At 44.4% G+C, this 27,949-nt stretch overlaps 1 protein-coding gene and 1 long non-coding RNA gene across 4 annotated transcripts; one reads left to right on the top strand and one right to left on the bottom strand.

Moving 5' to 3' along the window:
• Positions 1-48: 48 nt before the first annotated feature.
• LOC140909112 (uncharacterized) lies at positions 49-2,216 on the bottom strand. The gene is made up of 2 exons (XR_012158083.1): positions 1,681-2,216; positions 49-99 (listed from the first exon to the last, which is right to left on the bottom strand). It is a non-coding gene; the product is annotated as an uncharacterized lncRNA (long non-coding RNA).
• Positions 1,880-27,850, top strand: ENDOD1 (endonuclease domain containing 1). 3 transcript variants are annotated; one of them, XR_012158077.1, is made up of 4 exons: positions 1,880-2,354; positions 11,722-18,554; positions 21,750-21,821; positions 25,425-27,850. XR_012158077.1 is itself a non-coding variant. In XM_073337615.1 (2 exons), the coding sequence occupies exons 1-2, from the start codon at positions 2,061-2,063 to the stop codon at positions 12,883-12,885; spliced, it is 1,458 nt and encodes a 485-aa protein (XP_073193716.1). In that variant the 5' UTR covers positions 1,880-2,060; the 3' UTR covers positions 12,886-19,418. The 3 variants fall into 3 exon arrangements, 1 of the variants encoding a protein (XP_073193716.1); XR_012158079.1 differs by having other exon boundaries at positions 11,722-14,310; XM_073337615.1 differs by lacking the exons at positions 21,750-21,821; positions 25,425-27,850 and having other exon boundaries at positions 11,722-19,418.
• Positions 27,851-27,949: the final 99 nt, after the last annotated feature.

Genomic DNA, 27,949 nt, shown 5'->3' on the forward strand with positions numbered 1-27,949 from the left:
TTCTGGGCTCAGGCCAGTGGTATCTGCATTCGCTTTTTCCATGATCTCTCCTGAGTGTGACTAACACTTTCTGTCAGGGTTGGGTAACCAGGCATATCTCTGAAAACAAAACAAACCCATTTACTACATTTTCTGTTGTTCTTTAGACTGTTTTCTCCGCCTACCTCTGGCTCCCCCACTGGACAATATCACAGTAAAGGTGCCAATAGATTTTCCTGCTTCGGTACTGCTCCTGACGTCATCTCCCTGTGTAAGGGAAGCCTTGTAGGTGAAGCTCATCATTAAAGCTGGGATATTCTCAGCTCTTCCACAGATTTCCTGTGTGACATTGAGCAAGCCACTTTAGCCTCTCTATGGCTCAGTTTCCCCCTCTGTAAAATGGGCTAATCCTTCTCTTCTTCATAGGAAGATTGTGAGGTTTAGGTGCTTTAAGATCCTTGTTTGGAGGTTGCTATAACAACATAAAATATTATATAAGTGGGATCTAATCTGTATGCTATTGATGTCTTTGTGAGGGACTTACCAATAGACTTGACCATGTCCATCCATCTCCCCCAGCAGGAAAGCATACATTGTCTTGAGTCTCACCTGATGCTCTCTATGCCCACTGTTCTGAAAATGACCAGTCTGATGCTGCATCTGATTCTGCCTCCTTGCCTGCAGGCAGTCTTGTTTCACCTTCTTCCACTTTTCTCTCTATTTCCACCACCCTCCTAGCCAGGTGGTCACACTTCGTGTCAACATGCCATACTTAGTCTTCACTTTCAGTTCTGTGCATCTCTTGTCATGCTCCCAAACCCTTCCTTTTCCTACCTGTCAGCCATTGCCCCTCTCATCAAAAGCCACTTCAGCTGCTGATGGATTTGACCTGCTCGCTCTCAGCCTTACAGAATGGATGCTATGGGGCTACAGTTATTTGCATTCCTCTCTTGTTGTAAGCCCTTCAGTGCCCCAGCAGTGACAGGGAGATTCCAATGGAAGCATTGTTAGGACAGTCTCCCCCTTTACCCAGTTGACCACACAAGGCAAAAATGGGACTGACCAACGTGCCATATACAGATACCCATTGGACAGATGAAATCACGACAGACAGTGATGAATGGCTTTCATTCCAGTTTGTTTTCCCATTAAATACCATTTTCGCAGATTAGGCCAAAATATTCAAAAGTAGCCATTGATTATGGGTCCCTTAATTCTGGTGTGTCCCACATGAGACCCTTAAAGGGGCCTGATTTCAGAGATGCTGAGCACCCACAACTCTCACTCTCTTGCATTTCTGCCTTTGGTTAATCAGTCCTGGTCTGCAAAGGTCAGGTGAGACCTTTGGGCCTGAGGCTTTTCAGCATTAAGGGCTAGTGACTGTGGTTCACCTTGCATAGGTGCAAAAGGGGAGAGGGAGGCCACCTCTTCCTGTGACCCTACGTCAGAGCCATGCACAACATGGCTGGGGAGCATGATACTCACAGGTAACTAGTAGCTTTTGAGAGATAGCCATCCCGAAAGTGGCAAAGAGAAGTCGGCTCCAGGTAGTGCCAAGACCCTGCTAACTCTCTACACATTAGCCAGCAGGTGGCTGGAGAGGACATGCTACCTACCCCCTCTCAGGGGTGCTGGGGTTGGCATTACAGTGAACTGCCCCAGCCCCTTTGGAGCCGCAGAAAGAATTCCTTCTCCACTCACTCTGTGGCTCTGAGCAGCGATCCGGCCTGGTCAGCTGATGATGGGCAACAAAGAAACCAGAACAGTTATCGAGCTCCCTCCTGCACCGAATTACCCCTGAGCTCTGAGTGTTGGGAGCGATCTCCTGGTGCCGATGTAATTTGTTTGTGTGGCGTGTGTCAGCAGAGCCCTGCACGTGTTCAGTTTCATAATGCGCTCTATGCAGTAAGCTCTCACTCCCTGCAGGGAACGGCTGCGGTTTCATATTTCATTTCCCTTGTACAGTACACCCAGATTCCAGTTGCTTTCTGGCTTCACTGCAGTGCATTACGCAGAGCACAGGTCCTGCATCATATCCAGCAGAGACAGACAGGGCTTCTCTTGGTTCCAGGCAGTGGACCATGAAGATGTCAATTTTATTTTCACTTTGCATCTTTGCTTTCCCTGGCTTTTCCCAGGGCAGGGTTGTTGGAGTGGATGAAGCTGGCTTTGCTGAATGCAATGAGTTCTTTTATGGAGAAACCCCACCAGAAGGATTTACAGAGTCTTTCCATGTGAAAATCTGTCAGCAGTACAACAAAGAGCCACGCTTCGCAACGCTCTACAGCATGGAGGACAAGACCCCTCTTTATTCTGCTTTTAAATACACAAAAGCAGCTCAGAGAGGGGAGGAGAGCTGGATGGTTGAACCGCAGGTAAGTCAATTTCCCCAATAGCTGTCAAGCAAATCTTCTCAAGAGTTAAGGCATGTCTTTATCCTGGGCTGTTGGGGGTGGAATTTTGCAAAGAAGTCAGGGAGCTGTGAAATCCTTCTAGACACTAATGTATTAGAAATAGTATTTATTCTTGGGTTCAACCCTGGACAAATCCATGGTCTCTTGTCCCAAAGTGCTTACAATGAAAACTGAAAGGCATTGCATTCAAAATGGAATAAGAAAAAGAGAAAGAAAAGGAAGGATTTCACACTTTAAACCACCAGATCTGTCTATCTACCTGAGAGAGACAAGGTGGATGAGGTAATATCTTTTATTGGCCCAGCTGCTGTTAATGGAAGAGACAAGCTTTCAAGCTTCACAGAGGTCTTCTTCAGGTCTGTCAGAGCTCTGTGAAGCTCAGAAGCTTCTCTCTTCCACTAACAGAAGTTGGTCCAATAAAAGATATTCTCTCACCTACCTTGTCTCTCTGGGATCCTGGGACCAACACGACCATAACACTGCAAACTATCCAGCTAGCTACCTGGTAGCTATTACACAACACAGAGGGAGGTGGCTAATACGGTTAAAAGTTTCAGTGGCAAGTTGATGTTTGTTCTATTGCCAACACCGATCCAGTAGCTGATAAGAGCTCATTAACTTCATTGCACTGGAATGAAACCCACATTTGTGATTCACACAATTGACGCTATGGCAGTTCTTTGTGTCCCTCTGTTGTGGATACTGTAGCTGGAAAGAGGTGTAGCATAGTGCCCTGCAATATGAAAGTTTTCAGTCAAGGCAGGAGAATTCAGTTAAAAAAATGTTATCTGAGTGTCAGTTGGTCTTGTCTATACTGCCACTTTGCATGTTTAGCTGACTCCTTAGGGTTGTTATGTTATAGCGTTCACCCTTAAATCCTTACCAGTGGCCTAAGAGAGCTGAAGAACTTTACTTTGATATTTGCAGTATTCAAGGTATTTCACTAGTAAGTGTAGGATAATACTGCACATACTGAAGTAACCTGATCTATTCAGCTAAAGCAAAACTGGCGCATATTAAGGGTGACCACGTAGCATTGACGATTATTGTTTGTACTAGAGTAACACCTAGTCTAAAAGGCCCCATCTAAAATCATGGATCCTTTGTGCTAGGCACCGTACAGACATACAATAAGAGACGGTCCCTGCCCCAAAGAGCTTACAATCTAAATATACAAAGGGACTTGCTATTTTCCTCATTTTCCAGATGAGGAACTGAGGCTCACAGAGACTGAGTGACTTGCCCAAAGTCACACTGAAAGAACTAGAATTGAACCCAGCTCTCCTTATAGATGCTGGAACTAGGGCTTGAAGTGGTTTCCATTCTAAACACGGTTTGCAATTTGGTTAAATGGCTCTCAGCAACCCCACTATAAAAACTGTTCCAGCACCCCTGGCTGACCTGAGTCCCTGTCTTAGCCACAAGCTCCTCCTTCCTCTCTGTCACTGTAGCGGGTGTTCATTGTTGGCTGTTCATCTAGCGTTGTTCCATTTTATGCAAACGCCTGTCAAAGGTGGCCACCTGCCATCTGAAAAAGAGAAAAGCCTTTTAAAAGCCATGTAATTACTAAGCTGAATAATGCATAGGAATCTTTAATAGCGGTAGGCACAAAAGGACCTAGACAAGAGAACATCATCTGCCAAATGTGTCACATAGGCAGCAGAACCCAGCGACAAGGAAGGTGCCCTTCCCAGCTGCCGAGCCCTCCTGCACCAGCCAGGCACAAGCGTACCCAGCCTGACCCTTACTTCCAGATGCCATATCTCCCTGTGTTCTCTTCCAAGCACCCAGGCCTCCTACATACCTCACACTAAGCACCTTGAATTTGTTCCTGCACCCAACTGTCAAGCCCTCTTATTCCCTTCCCCCAGCCACCCACGCCCTCCCCAAACACACATCCACGACTCAGCAGCCAAACCTCCTTGGCACTCAGTGACTGGCCTCACCCCCAGCTGCTAAAACTTCCTTGCTGCAATAGTTAGTTTCCTGTTTCAAAAATCTAGTCACGTTCACAGGGGTCTTCCCCTTGGTCCCCTCTTCTCATCAGTCCCGATTATAGGCCTGTCATTCCTGAGCAAGTGCAGCAATTTGAGAAACCACTGCATCCCTGCACATTCTACACTGAATTACCTTGGCCAGTCACTATTTTATAATAAGTAAAACCTCAGAGTTATGAACACCTCGGGAATGGAGGTTGTTTGTAACTTTGAACAAATGGTTATGGTTGTTTTTTCAAAAGTTTACAACTGAACATTGACTTAATACAGCTTTGAAACTTTACTATGCAGAAGAAAAATGCTGCTTTTAACCATCATAAATTAAACAAACACAGAAACAGTTTCTTTACCTTGTCAAATCTTTTTTTTTAATACTTTCCCTTTATTTTTGTACTAGTTTAGATTTAACACAGTACTGTACTATACAGTATTTGCTTTTAAAATTTTTTTTGTCTCTGCTGCCTGATTGCATATTTCTGGTTCCAAATGAGGTGCGTGGTTGACTGGTCAGTTGGTAACCCTGGTGTTCATAACTCTGAGGTTCTACTGTATACTTAAAAATCAGGGCTTGAAATAAAGTGGTGTTTTACCCACAAAAGCTTATGCCCAAATAAATCGGTTAGTCTTTAAGGTGCCACTGGACTCCTCGTTGTTTTTGTGGATACAGACTAACATGCCTATCCCTCTTAGCTGCTCTGACTTCACACAGTGTAACACCATTGACTGCAATGGAGTTATTCCAACTTTGCATCAGTGTCTGGGAGATCAGAATCTGGCCCCAGTGAGCCCTGCTTGATTTTGATCAATGATGATGTGAGATAAAGGGGGAGCTTTAGATTTTCCTTCCCTGTACTGAGCTGCTGTGAAATGTGCTAGACCAGAGAAATCCAGTTTGCATTCTCTGTCTAACCAGATCCATTTGCTGTATTTAAAAGGCCCATTCCCTTCACTTTTGCTTGTTGTTTTGTTTTGCTTTTAGTTTTCAATCTCCAAGTGTTCCCTAAAACAAAACTGTTGTTCCTATTTAAAAGACTGGACATTTAAACACAAATATGGATCTAGGTCAATATAGACAAAGCAGACTCCCTAATACCAACAACAGCTTAATCAAGGAGCAGAGATTGCCAGACAAAAAGCCTTATCTATGGAAATCCTTGAAAAGCAATGCTTTAACGTAGCTCCAAGGATCTGATCTTTGACATTGGTCGGAGCTGTGCCTGAGAAGGGATTGCAGTGTAGTACAGAAGCAATTCTCATGGTTTTTGCCATTAAAGCACAACAAGATCTTGCTATAAATTCTGCACATAACTAGGCAATGCAAAAGCACCCTATTATTTTTGTTCCCCTTCCTCCCCTCCTTGCTCACTTGTTTCATCCTCCTATTATGTCTTGGGTTTTAGACTATAAGTTTTCTGGGGCAGGGGATGTCATTAACTATATGTTTATACAGTGTCTAGCACAATAGGACCCTGTCCTAGTTGACTCCGCTAGGTGGTACCCCCATACATTACATAATGTACTAAATAAAGTGTTAAAGGTTGCAAAGTCAAATACTCAAAAGTTAGGAAAGGCCAGAATTTAAGTTGCCTGTGCAACTTTAATACACATCCACCCTGCTTTGTACGCATGCATCATGATACAGTCTTTAATTAGATCATCACATACCTGGTTTTTCACTTTACAGCTACCATATACACAGGCATCCCATTCAACAATCACTGAAATGCAGCCACTTCCATGGTGGAAGAAAGCAACTGATTACTACTGTGTGGCAACATTACACGGTTGTTTAGGACAGGAAGTGGAGAAACACACCTTCCACAAATTGGCAAATAAACCTGTAATTGGGAAATCAGTTCTAAGAATCAAAACACTGAGGAGCAAGTGAGTGGATTTTTCTACAACTGTCTGGGCAAGTCTACACTTAAAACGTTGCAGCTGCACAGCCATGTAGCACTTTAATGAAGACGCTCTACGCCGATGGGAGAGAGCTTTCCCACCAGTGTACTTCATCCACCTCCCTGAGAGGCTGTAGCTGTGTCGGCAGGTTTGGTGGATTTTTCACACCCCTGAGTGACATAATTTTACCATTATAGGGCTGTAGTGCACTGCAGACCAGACCTCTGTCTCTCCAGAAATAAGCAAACAAAGGTGCAGCAGCGAGCAGAGGTGGTGCTAGCCCATTGGGGGCTTCCACACACACAAAACACATAATAAAAAGCAAATTAGGGGCCCTGTTGAGTTGCTCGGGGCCCTAAGCAATTGCTTTGTCTGCTTCTGCCTAGCACCGGCTCTGTCAATGAGTCATGCAGGTAGAAAGTGAAGACGAATAGTGATGATATTAGAGATTGCTCTGTGCGATGCTGAGTCAGACTGGGGCTCCTAAGGGAATCGGTACAGCACACGGCCCTCTAGCACATCTAGAAAAGTGGTGACACCAGTTATCATCAAAGTCATTTCATGAGTGATATGGACACAGCCATATGCACCCAGACATGACCGCGAAACATGCATGAACACAGTTATGTGCATAGGTGCACACACAGACATAACAAAGTATATCACACAGCAACCTTTTTTCACTCTGGAGTGACTAAGGGTTATCTCAGGATATTTTGCAATAGATCATAATGTAACTTGGAACTTCACTTGTCTCCTCCAGTGTACCATGTTTGCTTCTTCAGGGATGTATGAGGAATATTTGCCAAAAGTAGCACAGAAGTAGTAATCCGATGTGACATAAAGGGAATGTCAATAGCCTCCACTGTTGGTGTGATAAATGAAGGGGGAGGGGGTAGCTCCCTTTTACGGGCACCCAGCCAGCCAGTCGCTATGAAATCCCTCTGAGTAGCTGTTCTCTAATTCCTCTACCTATAAAGGGTTAAAAAGTGTTACCGCAAAAAACCAAAACCAAAACCAAACAACAACAAAAAAACATGTCAAGGCTAATTCCCCACTTTGGCAATTCTGGCACTGGTGGGGGCCTGCAAGGAGTCTAAAAATTAATACTTGCCACTCTAGGCTTGTATTAAACTTCCAAGGTTACAGCTTTTCTCTGACCTTGGATTGGTAGATGGTACCACCACCCAAGTGCAGAACCCCTTTGAGAACCCAGGAAGGCGCACTTGGGAATTCCTTCCTCTGAGGTACCCTCAAACCCTTTCACCCCCTCTCAGACCTGAGAAAGAAAACACAAGAAATCAGCTGTTGCCACCAGCTAATTAAACAACACGTGCACAAACCTCTTAGCACACAAAAATCCAATTCTGTTCTTAAAAAGAGGTACATTTTATTAAAAAAACAAAAGGAAGAAAATACATCTGGGAACTTAGGCTACTGCTTGATTTAAAAAGAGCAACTACAAGGATTAAGCATCAAGAATAGTTTCTTGAGGTCCAGGTTAAAGGTTACAAGCAAAACAAAAGCACCTGGGGTTAGCACAAAAGCATCCGCAAGCCATAAAAAATAAAAATAAAAAAATCTAATCACATCTTTCTAGACATTTCCTGATCTACTTATATATCTGGGGTTTTAAATTAGTAGTTTCTAGGTATGATACTGATGATTTTTCATACCTGGCCCAAAGCTTCTTACAGCACATCTGCTCTGTCCCTTCTCTCTGGGAGAACAACCACAGACAAACAAAAGGGGAGTCTTGTTTCAACTTTAAAAAGTTCTAGCCTTCCCATTGGCTCTTTTGGCTAGGTGCCCACTCACTTCCTTTTACCTATGCATAGCAGTGAAACTTTTTAACCCTTTACAGGTAGAGCAATTAGAGAACAACTACTCAGAGGGATTTTATAGCTACTGGTTGGCTGGTGTCCATAAAAGGGAGATCCCCTCACCCTTCATTTATCACGGTTGGTTAGCCATGTGATGCGCAGTGATCCAGCAGTCAGGATTTTTAATGGAATATATTTATAGAGAAGAAGGATGGTCTAGTGGTTTGGGTGCTAGCAGGCACTGGTTCAATTCCCTGATCTGCCACAGCTTCCTGTGTGACCCTGGGAAAGTCCCTATGGGCTTATATACACAGGAACATCCAGGAAAGTTAAACCAAATTAACTGATTTCAGAGTAACAGCCGTGTTAGTCTGTATTCGCAAAAAGAAAAGGAAAAGGTGCCACAAGTATTCCTTTTCTTTTTGCAAATTAACTGAATGTGTGACTTTGAAGTGGATTTGTTAAACTGTATTAAATCCCTTGTGTGGATGCTATTATTCAGCATTAAAGTAGCCTTATTTCACTTTGGATCAGGACAAGATCCCTGGCGTGCAGCCTGGGACAGTGGGACCGCTGTGCCCCCTTAACTCTCCAGCCTGGGCTGTCTCTCACAATGTTTTGCTAATGACAAGCAGCAAACTCCTCCAGGCACTATTATCACTCAGCACAACCTCATGTGGAGCCCCACACCCAGCTAGATTGCATGAATGTTCCCAGAGCCATGCATGAATCACACAGAGAAAGACACCAGTCAAATCCCCCCAGCTCCAAGCCTTGTACCTCAGGAATATACCATCTTGCACTGCTCAAGACAAGCAGTGCAAGTTTATTAATTGGTTCACCACGTCATCAATGGAAAGTGGACATACACCAGCTTTTGTAAACCTGAGCAGATTTCCAAACACTTCAGGCAACCTCACTGGTAAAGATAAACAGTTAAACAAATTTATTGACTACAAAAGATAGATTTGAAGTGATTATAAGTGATAGGCAAAAAGTCAGAGTGGTTACCAAAAGAAAATAAAATGTAAACATGCAGTCTAAACTTTCAACCCTATTAGACTGGTTTCCTACCTGTAAAATCGTAGCTCCTTCACTGAGGTGTTGTGAGGATAAATACATTAAAGATTGTTTGTACCATTGTTGAAGGATATGAGAGAGACAAAGGGGGTGAGGTAATATCTTTTTTGTTGAAGCAACGTCTGTTGGTAGAAGAGATAAGCTTTCAAGCTTCACAGAAAGATGGGACCTGAAGAAGATTGAGATTGCATGAAAGATTGTGAGGTGCCAGATACTCTGGTAATGGGGGCCAGGCAAGTGCCAAAGACAGCTATAAGTGTCAGCACACTAAATGAGCGCAGCTTCATTTTGACTGTGTTAACGGCCCACGAGAGTTCTGCAACAATGCTTGTATCCGAGTTTGAAATGGTGCTGGAGACAGCCTTCCTGGAGCTCTGTTAAAGAGAAAGAGAGCACTCGTGGCACCTGGCGGTTGTGTCAAATAAAACTGCTGCATGAAAAGATTAATAATGGTGGGAGGCATCAAGGAAAGAAATGTTGCCAGTTGCCAGTGTTGCCAGCTGCAGCATAAACTGCCTGCTCTGATATTTTTACGCTTGGAACAAAAGACCAAACGTTCAAAGTGAATTGAACCCCAAATCCTGCAGTTGCAGCTGCACATCCACCGCAGACAATTGGCCGCCTACACAGTCAGCTTCTAACAGCTACCTGATTCGTAACTATGATGTTTTGCATTCACAAACTGGTGTGCTTGGAAAATTAAGTTCATGTCACATGTTCTGTATAGAGTATCCCTCACTGTTTAGTAATGACACATGATGGAGTCTATGTGTTGTCTCTTTATCATTCCATTCACATACAAAATTCAGCACAGGAAAGAGGCCTGGGTATACTGGGGACAACTTAGTGAAGACTTCTGCCTATGACCAAGGTTGCAATCAGAAAAGCAAACAAGATGTTAGGTTACATGAAGAACAGGATGAGAATAATATAGAAAATATTATAATGCATCAAAATGATTCATATGGCCTCTTCTGTAACAGTATGCAGTATTGGTGTGCAGTATTGGTCACCCCATCTCCAAAAAGGATATTGCAGAACTACTGGGTGTCAGATAATGGCAACAAGAATGATCAAGGGCCTGGAAAAATGCTCATATGAAGAGAGATTGAAAAGATTAGGGTTGTTTACATTAGAGAGATGAATAATGGGGGACATGATAAAATAATGAATAGCCTATAGAAGGTACAACAGGAACTTCTCTCCTGTCTGTCTCATAACACAAGAACAAGGGGATATTCAATTATGTTGAAAGGTGGCACATTCAAAAATGATAAAAGGAAGAACTTTCACATAACCTGCAATTAGATGGTGGAAGTCATTGCCACAAGATGTCACTGAGGGGCAAGAATTTAGCAAGATTCAAAGAGGGATTGGACATTTATATGGATAACAGGAACACCTTGCTGTAATAGCTAATGCTAATACAAATTTTGGAAAGAATATAAAATTTCATACTTCTGAGTTTAAGCCAATCTCTGACTATTAAGGGTAAGGGTGAGACCCTCGGGGAGGATTGGGGGCAAATTACCCCATATCAGCTTTCCATGGAACTTCTTGCACTTTTTTCTGAAGCATCTGGTGCTGGGCACTTTTGTATACTGGTCTAAATGGACCAGAGATCTGATCCACTATGGCAATTCCTATGTTTTATGTACAAGACTTATAGCTTAAATAAATCAATTAAGAAAGGAAATAGAGACAGATGATGCAACACGTGTATAAGATGCTAAGATCACAAATTTTTGGAACCATCCTGCCCAAGTAAGCCTGTCTAAATCCAAAAGACACCTGGCTACTCAGGCTGCCTAGGGAGTGATTTGGGACAGACTTTGTACCATGCAGTTTAAATTTCCAAAAGAAGGATGTAGGACGTGTCAAGAAAGAATGACTGGCGAACAGATAGAGCTGTTGTGTCCTGGGAAAGAACAGGGCAGACATTGCTTCGAATATGCTCCGTTCTATGCGTTCCTCCTCAGACTGCTTGTTAGTTTGCTTGCATAACTCCATTGTCACTCCAAGTAAGACTCCATGCAAGAATGCCTGGCACAGGAATTACTAGCTAAGATTTCCTAGTACAAGATTTACAATAATGAGTGTACCACATATATAGCACTGATCCCATAGAATAGCTGGGGACATACAGGCTCTGTCTGCTGTCCCCAAGTGATGTGCTCCGTTCTCCATCATCTGAAGTCTTTAAATTAAGATGGGATGCTTTCTAAAATATATACTGTACTCCAGCTCAACCACAAATAATAGGCTTGATGCAGGAATTACTGGCTGAAATGGTATGGCCTGTGTTATGCAGGAGATCAGACTAGACCATCAAAATCCCTTCTGGCCATATATCTATTAATCTGAAGAGCTACAGGAAAAATAGAATAGATGGATGGATTCATATCATCTGTTGACCTGAGCATCACAGTGGGTGAGATACATGTGCATTTCCATACATAGTTTGAATGTAGCTTCATATTATGCAGCAAGGTAAACCGCATCCAGTAATTGTTCTCTTTTGTGTCTCAGATAGATGATCCTGGAAATGACTGGGAGGAAATGGTGCATGAAGCTGATGCTGTTGGCTCAGTGAACAACCTTGGAGCAAACCAAGCCCTGACCACAGACTATGTGGACTCTGGTTATGAGAGAGGGCAGCTAAACCCCAGTTCCCTCAATGAAGATGATTTCCAGCTAGCCACATACACCCTTACTAATGCTGTCCCTATGACTCCATCTCTCAGCAAAAGCTGGCACAAGGATGTCGAGAAAATAGTAGAGCAAGCTTTGGCTCCACATTGTGAAAACGGGGCTCGCCTGTATCTTGTTGCAGGTGCTGTTCCGTCCAGCCTCAGAGTTAAAGACAAGGTGTCCATACCAGAGTTTCTCTGGCTGGCAGCTTGCTGTGATGCTCCGGAGGTATGGTCTGTGGGCTTTCTGAAACGCCCGAGTGGTGAAAACAGTATAGAAGACCTGTCTGTGGAAGAGCTGGAGAAGCAGCTTCCTTCAGGAGCTCACTTGTTTAAGAGAAACTGTGGGGGAGGCAGCCAAAGCCAGGAGAAAATGGAAGCCATATTGCAAACCATAAACCAGATCCAGTCTGAAGAGCCCATACTGCAAACCATGGCTGGGAAACATGGAGAAGGCCAGAGAGCCCAAGAGAAGCGCGGAGAGAGGAGCCTGCTGAGAAGAGTAGCTGGCATCGTTGCAACCCCTTTCACCAAGCTGCTGAGAATCGTCGGCTATGTGTTGGTGGAGGTGGTGAGATACACGTGTTATTTCCTGTGGTATGTTGTCAAGCAGCTCAGCAACACTGTGATGGGCGGACTCTACAGCTTATGGAATGGAGTGATGTCCTATGTCAAAGAAATCAGCACAGTGCTGCTGAACATCCCCAGGGACATGGCCAAAGTCACAGCAAATATCATCATGGGCTTTGTCCGGATCTTCCAGAAAACCCTGAGCCTCATCTACAGGATTCTCAGCGTCCCCGTTGGACTCTTCCTTCATATCATGGCTTTCCCCTTGGACACTCTCTGTGCCGTTCCCATCGTCCTCAAAGACATGGCCGCTGGAGTTGGCGGCACTTGCTCACTCATTGTCGATGCCACAGCTGCCCTGATGTCCGCCTTTTATTACCTAGCTACTCACCTAGGCAAAAAGTTTGTCCCTAAGCTCTCTTCTGATGACTGATAGGGACGGCAAACAGAACTGCACAGAGATGTGGTGAAAGAAAATGGGGGCAATATGTTCCGATACGTGACCAATGCTGACAGTTCTTGTTGGTATTTATTGCAGTGACATTAATAACACCAAACCAATCTGGTGGTCACATGGAGGGCCTATGGCACTTCAAAAGGGGATTCCATTACAAATCGACTTCAACTTATTGTAAAGTGTTCAGGGTTTCAACTGGGGTGACAAGCTGTCTGTGGATTTCAAGGCCAATGTCAAGCTGCTTCTGCTGTGAGACACGCTGAGTGTAGCACAAAATTATTCCTTCACTACTAAAAGAGGAAAATGCAGATACCTGTTCACGGGCCAGGCTACAAAGGCACAGCAAAAGCACGTGTTCGTTGGTGCAGGCAGATAAGGAGCTTATGCTGCCCCTCCCCTCTGCTAGGATTATTGCATGGGAAGAAACCACATAGAGCCTAATTCTGCTTTTAGTTGCACTATTGACTTCAGTGGGGTTTCGTGGGAAGGAACTGAGGGCAGAATTTGGGCTGGTATGTTTTAGCTGATAATTCTCAACTCTTGGCCTTTCAAGGCAGCTGAAATGGATGGAACAGCCCTTAATGAGAGTAAATCACAGCTGCCAGTTGCTTGGTGGGGTGTGGGGGATATTTACCATTTTTCTTAACTATCCATAACTTTTTAAACTGACCATTGGTATCAAACAGTTATCCAAGACCTGGGGTCTTTATTCAGTGTGGTCCCAATCCAAAGCTCAGTGAAGTCCAAAATAGTCTTTCTACTGGCTTTGGATCACACCCTAATGCCCCAAACAACCCCCCAACCATTGCCTCTGATTACAGACCAAAGTCTCCCAAATGCATGCTTCTATGCCAACTCATCTGGAGATCTTGGCAAGTTTTGGGACTCAGTTGTGTTCGATTTTTTTTTTTTTTGGTGATGTGCACTGGGAGCCCCACTCAGCTGGAAGGAACCCTCCAGGCTGAGGCGACAAATACGTGACTCTATCATCCCGGTTGGTCTGAACAAACAGTCAGCGCAAGGCCTTGCATGCAATGACAAAGGGCAGAGGAGGAACCAGGTTCTGCCACTCTAACGCTGAGTAATCTGTCACTCTGCAAGAATACCCATTGACTTACAGGGAGGCTATCTGCAGGGTGAGGGATGAATTGGCGTGAGCAAGGTGGCAGAATTTGGCCCTAGGAAGGCTGGCTGATACCTGTCAAGTGTTCTGTCTCCTGCCTACCTACATCCAGTGAGAGGGGAAGCAGATCTGAGGAACCAGCCTGTGGTCTTCATGCACCCCAAATTCCCAGTGAAGTCAGGTTGGAAGGTTATGGAAGTCCTTGGGGGTGAGCTAGGAAAGCAGGATGAGGCAGAAGCCCATCGGGCTGGGGAAATGGTGATCTTCAGCATCCTGCAGTAAGTTTGGAGCAGGGGGGTCGGCCACTCTCACAAAGTTAGCTCATCAGTGCTGGTGCAGGCAAAACTGGTAGGGGCAGGAGGCCCCAGGGTGGAGGAGGCCCCAGCCCGTCAGTGATGGGTTGAAAGGCTGGCGTGACTGTAATTGCCCCGTGACACACGGTGTGAAGCACAAGCTGCTTGATGCTAATAGAGCTTGAGGGGACCCGGCCCCTGCCACTTTATCACAACAGCCTTGTGCCCCCTCCTCCTGCTGACAGGACATACCCATCCACTTTCGCCCCTAGCTCCTGGACTTCCTACAAGTGCACCTCACAGTGCTGGACACATCCCCTATTGTCCTCTGTCCCCCTGGAGATCCCTCAGCCCCAAGCAGGCATGCCATTGGAGTCTGGGTGAGTGGTGACTCACTTCATCTGGAATACCACAGCGGGCAGATGAGATCCTAAGCAAAGGGCTTTACAGGGGAGGTCACAGTTTAGCTCAACCGAGCCCCACTCCAAAATGCAGTGGTCCTGCATACTAAGGGGACATGGTGCAGGGGCACGATCTGTCTGCTCCCCAGTAAACAAGGGAGTAACTTCAGCTCAGCTTACACCTCCCCTTGGGAAGGGACTCATGGGAAGGAGTTTTGATTTCTTGTTACTGTATAAGCTTTGTCCCTTGAGAGTGATCCTTGCTGACTGCATCAGCATTCACTTCTGTTGATTCAGTCTGCAAGCACACAAATGCTGTAAGCAGTTGTAGAAGAGACACGCACTGACCCTCCTCTAAGTTCCTTCCCACCGCGCACTGTGCATTTTATATGCATGACTATTCTGCTGTATTTTTATGTAGCTCTTCTATGCTTTTACATTTGTGGGCATAACTATGCAAAGTCTCTGCTGGGGGAATCTGGCTGCTCTGTTACATGCTACTTGGGAGCAGTTCTGGGTTTGAGAAAACTTTCTTACAGTATGTGGCAGCGTTCGCACCTCTTCTATTTAATGACAGGCTGAATTTCGGGGGAGTAGATGGCTCAGGTGCTAACAGTGGAATAAAGAAACTCTGGCTGGTTCAAATCCAGCCCAACTTAATCATGACTGAAAGTTATTACCCTGGGATCTGTGTGGAACAATTATGTGTCCCAGACCAGTTCCTAGCAAACAGCCCAACATACCTTGGCAGCAGAGAGGCCATAGAGAAAATGGACTTGGAGATCAATGCCACCTGTCACTCATAGAGGTGGTCACTCCAGGTCAGGGTAGAGGCATATGAGTGGAGTCATATGGGGAAGTTTACACGGCTACTCGCCATGCTGCACCTGATCCCTGGAGAAACAGGGTTGTCAATCCAACATGCACAACATGGGTCCCAAATCCCATTGGTCATTTTTTACTATGGTACATGTCCAAGCAGTCTATAGAGAAACTGCCTAAAACACAGAACAAATATTGCAAAACAGCTATGCACAGCTGTCAACTAGCTGTCGTTTGAGATTAGCCTTATCTGGGCACAACTTTTGGTGTGGGAGCTTGACCTTATCTTTGGAGCTATGTGGTATTAACAAAATTAAAGTGACTTTGAAAAAAGAAAGACTCCATATTACATTGCTATGAACCATTATGATTAAGACTGCTGACACAGCTCAAAGGGCCATACCTAACTGGGGGAAATAACAGTGTTGTAGTTTCACTTAGCTGCTGCACCGCTCAGGATCTGATGGTGTTAATAACAAATATTTTGTGCTTCTGTAGCACCTTTCATCTGAAAATCTCAAAGCACTTTGTACGGCTTAGTTTATTAAGCCTTGCGACATACTTGTGAAATAGGTGAAGGATGAAGATGATATAGATGCATATGCCCCTCTTCCCCATAAATTATCTAGAGAGGGAGATCGAGAGAGAGAGGTCATTTTATTCTTCATGAAATGCAGCTACCTCGGGGATGAATCCTGGCAGCTATTTTTTTAGCACCGTAACATTGCACCGTAGTTTAGGACAGGATGAAAAATACAGTAAACAGCTGAAACTGCAGTGGGGAATGTAGGGAGGTAGGAGCCAAATACCTGGGTTGGGTATTGGCCAGAACAATGTAGTTAGTACCTCCAGTCTTGCAAGCAAACAAACCAACCACACACCACGTTATCTTTAGTGACCATAGAGGTCAGGACTTTGCTCTTTGGTTGAGACACAAAACTAAAGTGACACCTAAAAACCATGCGGGGGCACTGACTCCAGTTCTGACACAGAAGGAAGAGTGCCACTTTCTGCCACACTGATGTTTTCTTGGAAAGCGCCCTATCTATCTGAACCCTGACCCACCTTGCTTAGCTCCTGAGATCTGAGAGCATTCACAGCAGGAGACGGGAGGGAGATTTTTCCCGCCACCTGTGCCATTGTGCCTGATCTGGCTGGAGTTAATGACCCTGTGATGGGGTGGCAGAACCCCATCCAGTGTGGGGTGAGTGCACCCCCTCCTCCCAGCTGCTCTCTACCTCAGGGCGGTGAGGTCTAATGGCTAGAATTGATATAATTTGCCTCCGAGAGGGCATGGCCTAGTGGTCAAAGTCAATTTGGCTGTCCTTGTCCTCTGGGCAAGAAGACCTAATAGCAACGATCAATACAGATGCCCCCTCCCTTAAGGCTGAATGGCCCAATGGCCAGGGTCAATAGAGTTGCTCCCGCTTGCAGGGCTGTAAGGCCTAATGCCCAGAGTGAGTAGAGTTGCCCTTGTCCACAGGGTGGTAAAGCCTAGTGACCAGAGCCAATGGGGTTGCCCTTATCCGCAGGGTGGTAAGGCCTAGCAGCTAGAGCCAATGGGTAGGTGGTGACCAGGCTCAGGGGACTTAGGCCCACCATGCTCCACCAGGTCCTGGACCAGGGCCCTAACAGTGGTGGAATGTTCCACCACTGAGTCAGCGGGACTCCAATCAAAACACACTGACTTCCCACAGGACTATAGCTAGTTCCCCTGGGCCACTTCCTACCAAGTCTCTTGGAGCAGTAGTCGAGGTGTTGTCATAGTCTCCAGGCTTCTCGGTGCATGTGGTTCCCGGTGACTCCAATTCCATCCTTGACTTGGGCATCCACAGGTATGGATGTTTGGGTGTTTGTCTGGCACCTCTGGCTTCCGTGGTCAGGGGTTCCAGCTGCTCCCGGGCTGAATCGTGCAAGGTGCAGCCTTCCTCCTCGGCGGTCAGCCCAGACTGAGCTTGGCTGTTCCTTTTTATACTAGTACTGCATTTGGAGCATGCCCAGTAGGGATGTGGGGTCGTGACTTCTTCAGCCCACAAGGAGGAGTTAACCTTTCCCTATCCAGTGCGGGGTTTCCCCATTATAGGTCCAGAAAAATATCCAGTTCTTTTTAGTTTTAGTGCCTGTGTAAGGTGCTGGTTTGTCAGCCCTACACCAAGGCTGGACAAAGCTCTAGAACAGAATGAATCATCAGCGTTTATGTGCTGGTTTATGTCTTCCAGGGGGCTTATGAATATTGTCCCAGATTCACTTGCCAGGTTAGCTGAATTATACCTATGCCAGCCTGGGCAGTATAGCTGCTTGTTCACCCCAAGCTTCTGTTGGGGATGAGCAGCTTTAACCACTGTCAGCTACATTTACATTCCCTTTGAATTTGGCCCATAGAGGTGACTAACTTGCCCTAAGTCACAAAGGCACTCAGTAGCAGAGCCTGTATTGGACCCCAAGAACCCCCAGTCCTGTGTTCAGCTCACCAGGTCACATCTCTCTTGAAGCTACCCCTAACAGAGCCCCTTTTACAGATAAGCACCTCTCCATTGCCTACAAACTATTACCTCAGCTCTGCATGGAGGACCAGCTGCTCAGATTCAGGCTGGTGTTATTCACAAGTTATCACCTTGGCCTAGTCAATGCCAAAAAAATCACTTCCTGAAAAATAAATACAAGTGTAACTAGTTTGGCCAGAAAGGGTTAGCAGACAGCACAACATCCAAGGTGTGTCCGTAAGTATGCCTGGTATGTCAGTTACTGGTACTGTATGTTCACCATGACAGGATATATTGTAGCTGCATATTCTTAGTTTTATCCAGCACTGGATACCATCTGTCATTCATTTCAATGAAACAGCCCTTTTCAGATGAGCAAATATCTCTAAGCAGACAGACCTATGGAGTTTCCACATTTGCGCTAATACTGCAGTCAAGGGCCTCTATACAGCATGGTAAGCTGGCTCTATATTCTTCAGCAAGGTTCCTGGGTTCAGCAGTAGCTTCTTTCTAATTAATACAGGTACATTTTTAAACTAATTAAATATGGAAATGAATAGAACCATCAGAGCAGTGGCCCCAGTGTTATTTGCTTTGATAGTCAATTCTACAGATGATATGTGGTCCCCACATTTTCTTTTTCCTGTTTGCCAAGGGGTTTGGTATGGACTGCATGTAACTGCATCATAGGTGGTGTCAGACACAAAACTGGAAGTTTTGGCAGATGGCAAGGGGGTGTCATACAGTCTGGAATAGCTCACAACTGAGTGTCAGTCTCAGGTCAGACTGTCAGAAAACAGGGCAGACATGTCAACCTTGTGGTATGTTCTATAATAAGATTTCACCAAGCTAGTAACAAATGTGAACTCCTGGATCACTATATTAGTCTGAACATGGAGTCACAGGCAGTCCTGTTGGGCTGTCCAGCCTGTCTTGCCACCCTGACAATCTGGACTTAGTGATAATGGTCACATAAACCAAAAATAACACCACTTCAGGTTACTCCCAACACCAAAGGGTCAGTCACTTACCCCTAGGTCAACTGGTACTCTGAATCTTAAACCAAAAGCAATGCTAGTAGCCAATTCTCTAGTAAACAAACTGAAGATTAGCTAAGAAAAAGAAATGAGAATTATTGAGAGGTTAAAGCAGGTAAAATAATTAACAGGTGAGTCAAAGTTTGTAAATCCAAAACGATAGCCAAGATGTAGTAATCTGCCAGTTCCAAAAATCTGTTAGGGCACCCCAGAATAACTCTAGGGATCTCTGTCCACTTGCTCAGTATTTCCACACTGTTGGCATCCAAACCGTCCAGAGATACAGGATCGTTCCTTGAAATCCATTTTATAGCTTCTTCAGAAACCAAGCTGACCAGTGTCTTCACCCACGTGGGTTTTGATACACAGGAAATGCAGATTGAGTCTGTGAATTTCCATTGTTGAACACACTGGCCCTTGCTTTGAAGTTAGCATTTCTGGTTACAGCCATTAAGTCCTTCACAAGGTTTCTTTAATCTAGATCAGTGGTTCCCAAACTTGTTCTGCTGCTTGTGCAGGGAAAGCCCCTGGTGGGTCCGGCCGGTTTGTTTACCTGCCACTTAGGCAGGTTCGGCCGATCGCGGCTCCCAGTGGCTGCGGTTCGCTGCTCCAGGCCAATGGGAGCTGCTGGAAGCAGCGGCCAGTATATCCCTCAGCCCGCGCCGCTTCCAGCAGCTCCCATTGGCCTGGAGCAGTGAACCGTGGCCACTGGGAGCCACGATCGGATGAACCTGCCTACGCGGCAGGTAAACAAACCAGCCCAGCCCGGCCTGGGCTTTCCCTGCACAAGGAACGGAACAAGTTTGGGAATCACTGATCTAGGGTTATCTAATTACAGAGATATACATAATGTAATGTGATAGCAATCAACAGGTTATAGATAAGTGAAGACAATGCTATTTAGCACATCAGTGAATTAATCTATGGCTCTGACCTGCTGGTCTGTCAGTGTCACAGAGGGCAAATGGGACATGTGGTGCCTAGCAAAGAGTAAATGCAGCTAGTGGGATGAACACATGAGCTGGGTATTCCAGATAAAATGGTCAGTAGTGAAATAGTTAAAAATACTGACATTTCAATGGTCACCTTTTGGTTTCAGAGTTATCAAGCCATCGAGATGACTGGAGCAGGTCACAGAGCTATTGTTTCAGGCTGTGTATAGACTCAAGAAGACATCACTGTATCAGGGTACACGTCGTTCATGTTGCTCAGGTTTTCTTCTGAAACATATTCCCACCGGTGGGCCTTGGAGGCCTTCCCTTCTCCAGCAGGAGTTTTTAGGGGAATCACCATAGATCTTAGACAAACAACTCTGTCTTTCCCCACAACCTCTTGGAAAGCTCTTGCTTCCACCTGGTGCCACATGTTATATAGGTTGCCAGTCAATAGGTTTGATTCACAGGGACTTCTGCCTCCAGAATTTTGCTTTGAAGGAATCCAACATCTCAAATCCCAATTTGGCAGATAGAGCTGACTTTGGTTTTATGTGAAACCACCAAGCGCTCCCTAATGATGAACCAGCTCAGACTTGCTCAAAGTGCGCATAAGCCTTAGAGAGCCTGGCCCACATTTTGAGCAAACTCATTTGGTTTCTTTACAACCATTTTACACATTGATAGACAACCTCCCCGCCCCCACACTTCTCATGTGGCTAAGGGCACTCTTCCTCCCCAAGATCTCTGGTATAATTGGTTGCCTCATGATGCGTTATTGCTACGTAATGGCCTTCACTTGAAAGAAAAAACGGCATTAAGTGAAATCAATGAGCCATTTCTTATAGAACAAATATGCCTGATGATGTTCTACTCTCCAGCTATGCTCCATGCATAGTCAAGGGTTATCCACCCCACCTTGAATTTGACAGACAGTGCCATAGATTCTTGTTATCTGTAGGAGGGGAAGTAAACCTGCTGGTAAATTGTATCAGGGCATCAGTGAGATATTAATGGTCTCTGCTCATCAGTATCTCCAGAAGTGGATTGGGAGAGAGCAGGAAGGGTAGTAGTGCAGATGCCTGTTCTGGTAACAGCAGGAATGAGATTGAAAACCAAACAGGTCTTATACTGAGATTGACCCAAACATCTGCAAAGTTCAGTGCTGGGAAGAGACTTGGAATTCTGATCAGGATCTGAATTCAGTCAGTCACCCATCTCCATAATGCAGGAAACCAACCCCCCAGATCCAACACTCCAAAACTTTGGGGAAGGGAGGTGTATTTGGGAATCTGAATTTTGTAGCTGCTATTTCTATAACTGGCTGAATCAAATGCTCAGATCCAATCACCCCCAAAACTAGGAGATCTGAATTTTGCAGCATGTAGCCATCTCTGGTCTCACTGAGTGCTAAGACCAGATCCTCAAAGGTATTTAGGCACCTAGCTCCCTTGGATATCAATGGGAGTTAGGCACCTAAATAGGTCTGAGGAGCTGGGCCTAAGTAAAGTGCATTGGAATTGATTTCCCAGTACTGTCTGAGCCTTCCAGGGAGACTGCAGTTTCAGGAACTCTGCTGGGATTGGGAAAGGTGTGTCTTGGGGATTATAATTAGCGCTGCTTGGCAATTTTCAATCAAAATGACTTGCTGATTGAAAATGCCATCTCTACTAAACTGGGAAAAATTTGATTTTGTTAAAAATTTTTGATTTTCTCTCATGCAAATTGAAATAAATTATTTCATTTCAGGTTGATCAGCCTCAAAATATTTCAGATTGTTGAACTGCTCCGAAACTTTTCTAGGGTACTGTCCCCCCTTCGGTAGGTATGACCTACATTTCGTGCTCCTAGATCTGTAACTTTGCAGTTGCAATTATGCGTTGGCATAACTTTGCAATTACAATGGGTTGTTTTCTCCCCTGAGGTGGGAAGAATTTTATGGACATTTCCCGTAGTGTTTGCAGACTAATGCAAGCTGCTGACTCAGGTGTAGGCGTTGGCCTGGAGGGAAGAATGCTGGCAGTAATTCCAGACTCACATTCACAAACACAAAGAACAGAAAAAGCCTCATGAAAGGCCAAATAAAAAAAGAATAACATGGAGACTAATATTTGGTTCTTGTTTCCCGCCCCCCCTTCAAGGTGGAATATGACACTTTTCTGAAATAGGATCTGATCCAAATACAGTGACTTTCTTTTTTATATGCAGCTGTAGGATATCAAAAGCTTAAGAAAAGACCACAGCATTAAAAAGGGCTGGTAAATTTTATAACCAATCTCATTTGTAGTTATAACATCATCTTGCATATCAATGCGTTACCTAGGGAGGTGGTGGAATCTCCTTCCTTAGAAGTTTTTAAGGTCAGGCTTGATGATTTAGTTGGGGATTGGTCCTGCTTTGAGCAGGGGGTTGGATTAGATGACCTCCTGAGGTCCCTTCCAACCCTGATATTCTATGGTTCTATGAATACCACCTTCTAGCCAAGGATCTCACTGTATTTACCAATATAATGAATATATCCTCCTGTGTGGCAGAAGGTATTAGTATAGAATCATAGAAATGTAGGGATGGAAGGAACCCCAAGAGGTCATCTAATTCATCCCCCTGTGCTGAGGAAAGACCAAGTATATCTAGATCATCCCTGATAGATGTTTGTTTAACTTGTTTTTAAAAACTTTGAAGGATGGGAATTCTACAATTTTCCTAGGTAACCTGTTCTAGTGCTTATCTATTCTAATACTCATCCAGCTTTTCCTAATATCTAACCTCAATCTCCCTTGCTGCAGATAAAGCCAATAATTTCTTGTCCTATCCTTGGTGAAAGTGGTGAGCAATTGATCACCATCCTCTTTATAAAAGCCTTTTACATATTTGAACAGTTATGTCCCTTTTCTGTCTTCTCTTCTCTTGAGTAAGCATGCCCAATTCTTTCCTCAGAGGTCATGTCTTCAAGCCCTATTAAACTGAGGCATGAAGAATCATTGAAATATAGGGCTGGAAGGGTCCTCAAGAAGTCCTCAAGTCCTGTCCTCTACACTGAGGCAGGACCAAGTAAACACGGATCATCCGTGACAGGTGTTTGTCCAACCTGTTCTTTAAAACCTCCAATGATGAGCATTCCACAACCTCCCTTGGAAGCTCATTCCAGATCTTAACTAACTTTACAGTTAGACAGTTTTTCCTAATATCTAATCTCAATGTACCTTGCTGGAGATTAAGCCCATCACTTCTTATCGTACCTTCAGTGGGCATGGAGAACTATGGATCACAGTCCTCTTTACAACTTCCCTTAACATGTCTGAAGACTTATCAGGTCCCTCCTCAGTCTTCTTTTCTCAAGACTAAACATGCCCAGTTTTTTTTAACCTTTTCTCACAGGTCTGGTTTTCTAAATCTTTTATCTTTTTTGTCACTTTCCTCTGGACTATCTCCAGTTTATTCACATCTTTCTGAAAGTGTGACACCCAGAACTGGACACAGTACTCCAGCTGCGTCCTCACTAGCACCAAGTAGGGTGGGACAATTATTTCCTGTGTTTTACATATAGCACTTCTGGTCATACACCCCAGAATATTAGCTTTTTTTCATAACTGCATCACACTGTTTATTCCTATTCAATTTGTGATCCACTGTAACCCCCCCGAAGTACTATCACCTAACCAGTTATTCCTCATTTTGTAACTGTGCATTTGATTTTTCCTAAGTGAAGTACTTTGCACTTGTCTTTAATTAATTTCAGCTTGTTGATTTCAGACCAATTTGTCAAGGTCATTTTGAATTCTAATCCTGTCCTCCAAAGCGCTAGTAACCCCTCCCAGCTTGATGTCATCTGCAAATTTTGTAAGCATACTCTCTACTCCATTATCCAAATCAATAATGAAAATATTAAATAGTATTGGGCCCAGGACTGACTCTTGCAAGACCCCATTAGATACATCTTCCCAGTTTAACAATGAAGCATTGATAACTACTCTTTGAGTATGGTCTTTCAACCAGTTGTGCACCCACCTTGTAGTAATTTCATCTAGACCGCATTTCCCTATTTGCTTATGGGAATGTCATGTGGACCTGGGTCAAAAGTCTTACTAAAATTAAGATATATCATATCTACCGCTTTCCCCAATCCACTAGACCAGTAACCTTGTCAAAAGAAGGAAATTAGGTTGGTTTGGCATGATTTTTTCTTGACAAACCCATACTGGCTATTCTTTATAACCCTATCATCATCTAGATTCTTACAGATTGATTTAATAATTTGTTCCAATCTCTCTCTAGGTGTCAAAGTTAGGCTGACTAATCTATAATTTCTCAGGTCCATTTTGTTCCCCTTTTTAAAGATAGGTACTATATTTGCCCTTCTCCAGTCTTCTGGGATCTTACCTGTCCTCCACAAGTTCTCAAAGATAATTGCTTTCGAGATTACTTCAGCTAGTTCCTTAAGTACCATAGGATGAATTTCATCAGGCCCTGCTGATTTGAATACATCCAACTTATCTAAATATTCTTTAAACTTTTCTTTCCCTATTTTGGTTTGCGTTCCTTTCCCCTTGTTGTTAATATTAATTGTGTTGAGTATTTGATCACCATTAACCTTTTTAGTGAAGACTGAAATGAAATAGGCATTAAATATCGCAGACATCTTAATGTCATCCGTTAAGTGATTTTCCCAAGCTCACACAGGAAATAGGAGGAAGAGGTGGGAATAGAGCTCAGACCTTCTCATTCCCAGTCCTACGGTTTAGATACCAAGCAGGCCTCACTAAATGCTAAAATTTGGGCAATCATATCTCATGCTTCATGGGGTGCCTGTATACTGAATACTAGAATTGTTTGTATCTAGAAACAGTGTTAGCACTAGTCTAGCTGGGATCCAAGTGTTGCTACCAGCATGTCATGCTCGCTACCATTTGTGCTCCCAGGTACCACTAATCTTTCTGCATGATTTCAAAGGCAGTGTGCATAGAGCTCCATACAGTACACAACCAAAATGGCTCCTACTCTTCCAAACAATAAGGAGCTATGCAAGCTCTTCAGTGAACTCACACAACCTCCAGGTTTTTCCACACTACAGAGCCAACTTGGGCCCCCACATTCCATTAGTATGAAGCAAGCAGAATGTTACCAGTTTCTTATCAGCTGCTAATGCTGTAGAGATCTACTGTCCAGCAGACAGAGAGAGCTGGAGAGCAGTTCCAAGAATAGCTAGGGCCCAAATCCTACCCCCATTGACACCAAAGGTACAGCTCCCCTTGACTTCAATGAGAGCCAGGGGATTTGGCCCATGTATGATGCGATTAATTCTGCAGTACAGTGGTTACATAGCTGCTGCTAATCCTGTCTTTACGCTACATGAAAACGTCGCCTTAATGTTTGTTTGCCTTCCAACCCTCTTCCTCCTTCTCTATTACTTTGTTCCTCCACTAGATATCCTGGACCCATTCCCACCTTCCAGCCTTAAAAGATTATAATGGGAGGCAGTAAGAGGGTGATCCATTCCAACTGAGGACAGCAGCAAAGGCAAGAGAGATCACCAGCCGTCTCAGACAGAGTCAGGGGTGTCTCCACTCAGTTCCACTGGCAGCTTCAGCATGGGTGAAACCATGCAGCATAAACTACTCACCTTTCAGTAGGCTTTAATTTCTCCTCCTGCTTGACTCCTGTGTTGCCTGATAGAGAAATGGGGGGCAGCTCAGAGAGTTAACTCAACGGAGATGGACAAAAGGACTGGAAAAGATAACTTCAGGCAGGTGGTGGACACAGAAGCTCGGAACATTGTATCTATCTAGAAAGAGGACTGGGGACTCAGAAAAGGGAGGGAACAGAGGTGACATGGGGCAGATTCGGGGTCACATGTCCCCCCAGATTTGCTGCTTGCCTTGTACTAGATGGTCTAGATCAGCAGTTCTCAAACTTTAGCAACCCAAGGACCCCCATTTTGATTTAAATTTTTCCGTGGACCCTCAAGCCCCTAGCTCAGCCCCAGCTCTCAGGAGGTGCTGGGAGGGAGGGGGAGAAGTTGAAGGAGAGAGGGGGGTCCACAGACTCCAGTTTGAGAAACGCAGGTCTAGCTAATAGTTAGTCCTGCTGTGAGTGCAGGGGACTGGACTAGATGACCTCTCAAGGTTCCTTCCAGTCCTATGATTCTATTGAGCATGCTCAGTAACACTGCTGAACCTGGCCTCCCCCCGCCCCACTATCAGCAGGCATAGGTCATCTTTGCCTGGGAACCTTCTAAATTCAGATCTTTCACTCAGTGACCAATCAACACATTCCATTCTTTCTTTACAATGAAAAACTAACAGTGGCGAGGGGATGACACACATTTTGAGCCCACTCAATCTTGTATTTGAATGGGTGTATAAACAAGAGCAGACATCTGACAGGACCATAATCCTTTGATTTACACAGCGATTACAGCAGTAATCCAGGTATAGAGACAATTTATATTAAACAGTATCCATTATCTCCTAGACAAATATTCAGCTAGCCTATGTACTGTTGCTATGTCTGTTCTGGCTGTTTATTTTCAGAGGTCATCCTCGGCCATCTCACTGCGGAGTTGGGTTGCCATGATAACACGCTACAGCTTTGAAATGGATTCTGTATGTGACTTTTTTTTTTTTTTAGAAGAATACTATCAGGGTTAGGTTGGCCTGAAATTAACCTACCTGAAGGACTCACCTTAAGGCAGGCAGATTTGCAACTTCCTCTACGCTTCAGCGTTTCTAGGATTCAGAAAAGGATCGGGCATTTACCTGGCTGGCAAGACCATCCAGAGTTATAAGAGTAACAATTCAATACACAAGGGCATAGTGCAAATGAGAACCAGGCCCCTAGAGATTTAGAAGAAGCATAAACCTGTAAAGTCCAAGGCATAAACCAAGCACTGTCTACTGAGCACTAGGAAGAAATGTTCCCTGTTGGCAGGTTGTTCTTTCTGCAGGGTTTTTTGCATTATCCTCTGAAACAGCTAGTGCGGACCAGTGTCAGAGACAGGGACAATATATGGATTGTTGGTCTGATCTAGTATGACTATGTTCCTAGAGTGACACTGCACCCCATATTCTTCATAGAAATATTGTTATAATATTATTATAGCATAACTATGATATGTTTTGTGCAAGATAAGACAGGGGAAAGATTATGCTTTGCTGAATATGATTATATCCTATTTGTATGCATGTATCATTTTTGTATCTAAAGTTAGGAATATTGACTATACATCTGTACTACAAAAGTGTTTGTGCCTGGGGAATGCCCATCAGACAGAATGCAGTCAGTCTGGCTGGCTAGCTGGGGACCAGTCAATGGACCATTAGGGAGAACAACAGCTCTTTGAAGATGCTGATTCCCCACCTTCCTGAGAAGCTTTCCTGGGATGCTACAACCAATCTCTGACTCATGGCTGCTTTGACACTGAGGGTCATGTGATTAAGTCACCTGGTACTGGACTCCATGATAGAATACCAGTATTTTTCCACTGGGTGGGGGAACCACACTGGAAAAGAAAGGATTCCTGCTATAAGTAAAACCTATTTAAGGCAGGGGAGAGACGTAATCAGTGTTCATTCTTCACTGAATCCCCGCCCAGGATGACTGCTGTGAACATCTAAGAAATAAAGACAAAGTAGGGGAGAAGGACTGAGCCCAGGCTGGAAAATGTGTCTGACCTGTGAAAGAAATACCTGAAGTTTTAAGCAAGAGAACATTGACTTCAAGAACCTCTGCAATCTGCCTAAAATAACATTTAGAGTGTGACATTACTACTTGTAACCAGTTTCTGTAATATCATACGCTTATACTGTATTTTTGTTTTATTTGCTGGGCAATCTGCTTTGATCTGTTTGCTAACCCTTATAATCACTTAAAAGCTATCTTTTGTAGTTAATAAACTTATTTTTGTTTTCTCTAAAACCAGTTTGTGGAATTCGTAACTGGGGAGGCAAAAA

Source organism: Lepidochelys kempii, chromosome 1 (assembly GCF_965140265.1).
Source record: "Lepidochelys kempii isolate rLepKem1 chromosome 1, rLepKem1.hap2, whole genome shotgun sequence".
NCBI classification, from domain to species: domain Eukaryota; kingdom Metazoa; phylum Chordata; order Testudines; family Cheloniidae; genus Lepidochelys; species Lepidochelys kempii.